Consider the following 8,827-nt stretch of genomic DNA (forward strand, 5'->3'; position numbering starts at 1 on the left):
ATGAATTTAAAAGTTTAAAAAATAGACTTTAAAGATAGAACTTATAGAGTTATTTCTTCTACAGAAGAGAAAGAAGAATAGAAAGTTTTACTGAGTATAATATACTTAATAAGCTTAAAATCTTTTAAAATTTTGATGTTTATACATGTGTGGGAAACAAAAATTTGCCCAAATCGCTTCTTTATACTTCTGTTTTCTTTCAATATCTAGGGGAAATAGCACAGAATTTAAGCAAAATAGTAAATACAGAAAGAATCAGAAACAATATAATTAATCAGTAATTATATAAAAATCTGGAAATCATGAAAAACCTAGATTTCTCTTCTTCACTGCTAACTTGTAGAATAAAGTAGAAATTCTATTTTTACTTACCTAAAAATCCTACTACATAAATGCTCAAAATATCCTCCATCAGAGTTAAAAAAAAAAAGAGAATTATTTAAAGAGACAATTAAAGTAATTAAATATAAATTCTGGATACTTAAGGAATTAAGAAAATATTAGGGACATCTGCAGGGGAGGTAGAATAATATAAAATCATGCTAATGCTAAATATCTCATCTTGTACAGGAATCACTAGATATAACTTTTTATAATTAGTTTAATTTAATATCCTTTTAAAAATATACACACTATCTGGAGAATTCTAATTATTCTACCAGAATTTCTATGCAAATACACTTATGTGTAAGATTCCATACATTAATATATGTGTGTACATTCCCATACTTAAAATCATCTGATATGTATTGTTCAGCAACCTGTAATTTCTCTTTAAAATGTTTTAAGCATATTTCCATATTAGCACTTTGTACTAACATATTCAGTAATAATTGTACCAAATTTTTAAAATGTATTGCAGTACATTCATCCTGTGCATTTATATTTCTAGTTTTCATTTTTGTCATCAATGCTGTGAGGAAATAAACGTGTTCATGAGTTTTCATTAGTACTTGTACAAGTGAACATGTAAAATATTCTTTATTCTTTATTATTTTATAAATCATTTGTGCTCTCAGACATCTCAGTGTTTCTTTTCTTCCCTGATGAATACCTTTTACTGTTGCTAGTAAGAGTAATAATTATTACCCCTATGGTAAAATAAATGCAGTCTATAGTAAGATTATAAAATGATCAAGGGGAGCTTTGACATTCATTTGAGGAGCAGATGCAGATTGATTCATTCCAGTGCTTTTACTAACATATGGTGCTGTTGGTAAAGATCCCACCTGCAAATGCAGGAGACCTAAGAGACGCGGGCTGAATCCGTGGGTAGGGTAGCTCCCCTGGAGGAGGGCATGGCAGCCCATTCCAGTATTCTTGCCTGGAGAATACCCATGGACAGAGAGCCTGGAGAGCTAGGGTCCGGAGGGTCGCAAAGAGTCAGACACAACTGAAGCAACCTAGCACGCACACATGCTAATAATCCGTAAATTTCCACCTCTGGCAAATTTTTCTCCTGTCTCCAGAGTGAAAAATTAAAATAGCTTGATGCCCCGAGATCACCTAAAATCATTATGTCCCATAATGCCTGAAATTATACTTAGGAAAGAGGAAATATGGGCTTCCCAAGTGGTACTAGTGGTAAAGAACCCTCCGATCAGTGCAGGAGATATCAGAGGTGGCTGGATCCCTGGGTCAGGAAGATCCCTTTGGGGAGGGCATGGCAATCCACTCCAGTATTCTTGCCTAGAGAATCCCACGGACAGAGGAGCCTGGTTGGTTACAGTCCATGGGGTCGTGGAGTTGGACATGACTGAAGTAATGTGTGTTACACACAAGGAGGAAATAGAAAGGAGATTCCTTTCTCTGTCCTGCAAATCCAGTGTATGTAGGATGCAGACTGATTACAGTAATATTACTGGTAAGAGTAGCAATAGACAACCTTCCTTCACTTTCATTACATACTATGCAGTGTTTTAGAAGCTTTATATAAATCATTTTACTTAATAATTTTATCAACCTTATAAGTTACATAATATTTTGTGCCTGTTATAAAGATAAGTGTATAGAATTCCAGAAAGAGTAAATGCACTCTGCCAAGGCCACACATCTGAAATTCAAGACTTGAACTTAGAGCCCAAATGCTCAGCTAATACATCAGGATGCTAAATACATGAGTACTATTTTCTCTGATTTACAGAGGTCACATTATAGGAGAAAAACTAAAACCCTGATAAGTTGATTTGAGATTTTTATTCTTTTTTTTTTTTTTTTTTAACTGTGTGTGGGTGGTCTGTGTCTTCAGTTCTCCTGTTTGTCTATATTAACATAAAATTGAAATTAGCTATTGAATTTCTTTGCTTTAAACTTGTAACAAAACTCATTACACAGACTCTAAAATGTCCATGGTCTGACACTGTCCTGAACAAAAGCAGTGAAACAAGATTTTAACATGATCTGATTTACTCAGATCTTAATGCTATTGTTCTCTCTTAATGCTGGCATGATATAAGATATCCAATATAATTGTAGATACTCTTCAATTACTGGAGTTACATAGAGAATTGAAGAACTATGCTGTTTAAACTACATCAGCAAAATTTCTTGCTCAAAGAAAAGACCTGGATAAATTTCTCCTGAATTTGCTTGGTCTTAACTCCATAAATGATGGGGTTGAGAGTGGGTGGTACCACCACATAAAGATTGGCAAGAAGGATATGTATATGCAGTGGTATACTGTGGCCCCCAAATCGGTGAGCAAAGAATGAAAAAAAGGCTGGGGTATAGAACAGTAATATAACACAGACATGGGAGCCACAAGTACCCAGAGCCTTGAGCCGGGCATCTTGGGAAGGAATTCTAAACACAGTACAGAGTATTAGGGCATAAGAGATGATGATAAGCACCACATCCAGGCATGTGGAAAATAGAGCCACAATCACCCCATAGTAGATGTTGACTTGAATGTTATCACAGGCAAGCCTGGCAATGCCCATATGTTCACAGTATGAGTGATGAATAATGTTCCTTCCGCAGTAAGTAAGCCGATAAACCAGAAAAACCAAGGGGAAACAGATGAGGAAACTCCTAATTATAGAAGCAATGCCTATTTTTCCAATGACTGAGGGTGTTAGAATGGTAGTGTATCTTAGTGGATAACAGATGGCTACATAGCGATCAAATGCCATGGCTAGCAGTATGGCAGACTCTGCCACAAAGATGAAGTGGAGGAAAAACATCTGGGACACACAGCTACCAAAAGATATACCCCCTTCTTGGAACCAGAAGATTGCTAACATCTTGGGTGTGGTGACAGTGGAGAGAAAGATATCTGCCAAGGCTAACATGGAGAGGAAAAGGTACATGGGTTCATGAAGACTGTGCTCAGTGAAGATCAGAAATAGTAAGAGGGTATTTCCTACAACAGCGACTATGTACATGGAACAAATGGGGATGGAGATCCACGTGTGTGCATCTTCCAGTCCTGTGATCCCAATCATGGTGTACCAAATATCTCTAAGGTTAGTGTAGTTTGAAGAGGTTTTCATCTTTTACTCTGTTCTCTGATGCTGAACCCTGAAATAGGGTGAGGGAGAGAGAGAGAGAGAGAGAATGAGAATGAAGTGTCAGGGCTGTTTTATCAGATTAAGTGTGACTCTTGGCATTGCAGTAATTTATCTGCCTCAAAAAAGGATAGTAATAAGTAATGATCAAGGATGATAAGCCAAATAGACTTCACTGACATGAAAGTTACCATGACTTAATATAGCTAATACTACTGGTAATGATAATGAAAATAATAATAAACATTGAATGGGCTTATAATTTCATTTAGGCTCTGTGACCAATACATCGTATTTATTGATTTAGCATCATATAAGAAAACTTCTTTATAAGCTCTTGAGTATCATCAGTTTTCCTTCTTGTCTGACTAGTCACTCCTGGTGATTAATAGACACTTTTTTTTTAGAGCTAAAGAAACAAGTGTTCGGAATACTTGTCTGGCCTTTTAGGGAGCTCAGTAACAATCATTATTCTTATGATTTAATATGAAGATTTTCATTATCAAATGAGAAGAACTTAGAAAGACTAATATAAATGTAGACAGCCCTTACTTTGAGCAGTGTTTTTCTAACTTAATAGTGTGCATATTGAAACCATGTTCTCTCTTTGCATGGTCCCAAGATACATCATTTCAGGTGAAGTAATCCTGTGCAAAGCAAGGACTGATAAATCATCATAACACAGAACATATGTCCTCTCATCACTCATGTACATTACCTTCCTCCCTCCAGTCTCACTTGTCTACCCCGCTTTTTCTCTTTTCCTGTTTATTTCTCCCAGCTTATATTCAAATATTTGTCCTTTCCTTCTCTTCTTTTTTTTAGCTCAAATTTGAATACTCTTTCCAGAGGGGGGAAAAAAAACAGCTTGTAGATAAAAAAATAGAAAATGAGTTTCAAGCACTCAAGAATTAAACACACAAGCATTAAACAAGTTAATGAATATTTCTTTAAGCATGCTCTGTATTTAATACCTCACTGAGGAAGGAATCAAATATGGATCATAAATATTTTCTATTTCAAGGATTCCTACCCTTGTGAAAGTCATGAAATGTGGACAATAAAACACCTCCCTTCAAAGATCAGGATAAAATATTTGAGATATTCAATCACATGTGTATGACACAAAGAAGCATAACCTTCAATAGAGAGATAATGAAAAGATTCGTGGAAGTGTAGTCATTAGTCTGTTTCTCAGAAGCAAAAAACTTCAGGAAATAACAACAAACAAAAAGCTAAAGTAAGGTTTTTAAGTTACTGTAAAAATAAGATCATCTAGCTTATTGAGAGCTTAGAGATATAAGAAATATGACTGAGCAAGTATATTGTGTCTTGAATATAAAGAATTTTAAAAGTCAAGATAACGGCTTTGTGGCTTTGAGTTTAGTTTGTCACACAAAGAACTAATTTATTAGTCAACTGTATTTACTGAGTCGCTAATGTATTAGCAAAATTTTAAGAAGAATATAATATGATAAAAAAATTAAGATTTATTTTTTCAGAGAAGATTTTGCTGGTGGGCAATTCTTTTTTAAACCTCCTATCTCTCAGTAGCATAGCTAAACAATTCTTAATTACAAATTTTGTAATATTGTTCACTAATACATTTCAATTTCCCTGTTAGCTATGAGTATATCTTCAGTATCCAGTATAATACATTTTTGTTGAGTAAATATAGTTTAAAAGTTGGTGAAACTTATTGAAATGAAGGAAGATAGCTACCCAGAGTTGCTCTAGGAAACTTTTCCAACAGATCAAAGCAGTCAGGAATGTAGCTTTAACAGTGAAAACAGGGTATAGAGAAGAAATATGTCTAGAAAAAATTTTAAAAAAGTAGACTGCCAGATGATAGGCTATATGAGGGATAAATGAAAGGCAATAAAATATTTTGAGACATATTGCTCTAAAAAGAATAACGATACCTCTAACCAATAAAGGGAATAAGCTAGGAGATGCCAAATTCAGAGAAAGTTAATGCAATTGTCGTGAAACTATTAATATTTAACATGTCTATGGAATGACTGAGGAAATCAATGTGAGTGACTGACCCAAACCTGCTTAGTACCCTAGAAAGAGGACTGGACTAGGTATGAGGCTCTAGCTGAGCTGTAGCCTCAGTTATGCCATCAACAGACTGAGATCTTGGAAGAGGCATTTCAGCACTCTGAACTCTCTATACATCCTAGATTGGAATCAAATTAACTCATAGATGGTTCCCTTCTAGATACAGAAATCTAAACTTCACTTCCCACTTGTGAACAATCCCTTCTTTAACCTTCCTTTGCCTTTGATTTCCTTGATCCCATTATACCCCTGTCTTCCTCCTACATTTCCATGGTTTTGAGTCTTTTCTCCAATGCCTTTCTTACTCTGATTTTTTGCAATGGTATCACGATTGCTGTTGTTATTATTATTGTTATTGCTCTTATTGTTCAGTGCCACTTTCAAACTGTTGTGTTGAGGGTAGAACATCAAATAAAAATATTAGACCTTCACTAGCGTCTAGTGAAAACCATTGGGCTTTCACTAGCATCTAGTACAATTTCAAGAAATTAGTGAGGATAAAGTCTGATCACAGACTGCAAGACATTGGATGTGTAACAGCTGAAAACAGCAGTTGTAGGCAACTTAAGAAGATTGGGGCTGAGGAAAGGAAAAGAGTAACTAGAAGGATCAAAAGGTGCTAGGATGTTTTCTTTTGAACCAAAGAAATAAACATGATGCTTAAAGAAATGGAGTCTGACAGTAAAGAATTTGAAGCAAGGAAGTGAACAGCTTTTGAAACTAAGTTCCCACCATGGAAAAAAACAAATCATTCAAGCTACCATATGGGTGCTCTGCTTCTTTCCTTGAGGCAAAGGGAGTCAGAAGAATATGGGGTATAAGGAAAATTGTCAAAAGACTCACATTTGATCCAGATATTTATAATAAATTGAAAGGCAATGCTTATTAGAGGACTTCTCTGATGGGCTTCCCTTGTAGCTTAGTCGGTAAAGAATCTGCCTGCAGTGCAGGAGACCTGGGTTCGATCCCCAAGTTGGGAAGATCCCCTGGAGAAGGAAATGGCAACCCACTCCAGTAACCTTGCCTGGAAAATCTCATGGACAGAGGAGCCTGTTGGGCTGCAGTCCATGGGGTTGCAAAGAATCAGGCAGGACTGAGCAACTAACACTTACTTACTTACTTTTGATGGCTCAGCAGTAAAGAATCCACCTGCCAATGATGGAGACATGGGCTCAATCCCTGGGTCAGAAACATCCCCTGGAGAAGGAAATGGCAACCCACTCCAGTATTCTAGACTGGGAAATCCCATAGTGAAAGATGCCTGACTGGCTACAATTCATGGGCTCTCAAAAGAGTTGGACAGGACTGAACGACAAAACAACAACAACAACAAAATGTGTATTAGAGTTAGTGTCAAAGCTCATACAGAAGAAAAATAGAGAGGGCGAGAGAAACAGAGAGAGATACTATTGAAAAAAAAGGTATGTAGAACAGAAAGCAAATGAATAAGCCATTGTCCAACAGAAGTGAAGGCTATTGAGGTGAGAGGAGAGAAATATTTTATAACAGAGTTGAGGATAACCTGGCAGAAGAGACTATACATGACTAAAGAGTCAACTGATTCTTCTTCAGGAAAGTTCAATTTTTCAGAATCAAGAAAATTTAAACAGAAAGAGGCGACCTAATCACAAGAGAGCATAGTTGGCCGGCAGTTGAAGGAAATGATGAATTAATGCACAAGTGGTTCCCAAAGATAAACGGGATTCCAAGGGACCAAAAGAGAAAAAGCAGGTTTTGTCAGGGAAGGGGTGGAGGAGGGAGGAATATTTTTCCTGTTCACCTGAAGCTAATCAAGCTCAAAATTCTGTCCTGGATCTTTCTAATCTCTTTTCTCACTAACTACAGGTCTGCAATTATATTCCTCATTCACTTTTTTTTTCCTCTTACGCCCACTCTATCCACTTTCCTTTCAGAAGTACTTTCATCTTTTAAGTGAAAGTGTACTAATATATTAAAATAAATCCATAAAGACGCAGAAATGAGCTGATTTTGAAAACCAGCTTAGATATCAATTCAACCACAGTTTGTAACATAAGTTGAGATAGCATGATCCTCATAGTCCACCATCTAGGCTTCAAAAAGTAGCCTTTAGTCATTCAATTCTATTCTAAAGATTCTTGAACCTCAACATTTTCCATTATAATTTCCATCATTTCTCTTCTCCCCAATACGCACTGGTTACCTCACTCAAAGCATCTTCTTACTGCAGCAGTGAGATCATATTGAGGAACTGTGGTAGAAGGAGATGCCATAAATAGTGAGTCAGCTGATCTGAGAAACCTCAGAACTTTGTCAGGCACATGTCATCCAACAGCCCTCGTGGGTTTGTTACTTATCAAGATGGAAGTTGCACTAAATGCTCTCCTTTGAATTTTTTTTCTTATGCCCAACATCTTAATATTCTCATATTCTCAGCTTGTGATTTAAGTCATAATTTACTATTTTCATTTTTTTTACCATCCTAATTCTATCTTATTCCAAATAGATAAGAATACACTTTCCCATAAGAAAAAAAAAAAAAAGCCTGCGTATGCAAAAACCACTTTCAGAGCCTCCTGAGATGCCTGCTCTTTCAGTTCTGTGAAACTGGCTTCCACACCCATTACATCTAGCCTTGTGTCTCAATTTCTTTTTTGTTTTAGATAAAATGAGACTAACTCCTTCTGCACTAAACTATTCCAAAGGGAATTTTAACCAGCAAGCTGAAAATAAATAAAGAAACCACACAGAAACCTGTGAGATAGAATGTTTAAAAAAAAAAAAAGAATCTCAAGAATCTGTGACTGACTACAGTCAGAGCAAGAAAAACACCAGGTCCTTTTCTTCTGATGAACCCGACTTTAGATTTATCCCAACTTTTAAATCCTGAAAAATTTCTTCCTCACAAAGACTGACTGTTTCAAAAATTATAAATCACCCATCAATGAACCCTTCATTAACTTGAAAGATCATGGTTTGGCCAGGTAGCCAGAGACTCTCATTATTAACAAATACCCTTTCACAAGCATTGGACATGCCTCCACTCCCAATCTTGGATCTGCTTAAATTATGGCCCTGGGCAGGTGCTATAATGTAAGCATATATGGCAGGAAAATAATCACAGGTTCTTTGTATAGGAGTGAGACTAGTATAATATCTGAGACTCTCATGACCCCTTCAGAATTCATCAAACACTTACCTACTGTCCAATATCGGACACCAGGTCCTCATTACCTCCTTTATTCTACAGCCACAGACTCACAGACAGCCCATAAGAC

At 36.3% G+C, this 8,827-nt stretch overlaps 1 protein-coding gene across 1 annotated transcript; it reads right to left on the reverse strand.

Annotated features, from left to right (window-relative positions):
• Nucleotides 1-2,534: 2,534 nt before the first annotated feature.
• On the reverse strand, nucleotides 2,535-3,491 carry LOC133054182 (olfactory receptor 52Z1P-like). Its single transcript, XM_061138933.1, has one exon. It carries the CDS (start codon nucleotides 3,489-3,491, stop codon nucleotides 2,535-2,537), a length of 957 nt encoding a protein of 318 aa, XP_060994916.1.
• Between the last annotated feature and the right edge of the window lie 5,336 nt (nucleotides 3,492-8,827).

The sequence above is a fragment of the Dama dama genome, chromosome 1 (genome assembly GCF_033118175.1).
Source record: "Dama dama isolate Ldn47 chromosome 1, ASM3311817v1, whole genome shotgun sequence".
In the NCBI taxonomy this organism is placed as follows: Eukaryota; Metazoa; Chordata; class Mammalia; order Artiodactyla; family Cervidae; genus Dama; species Dama dama.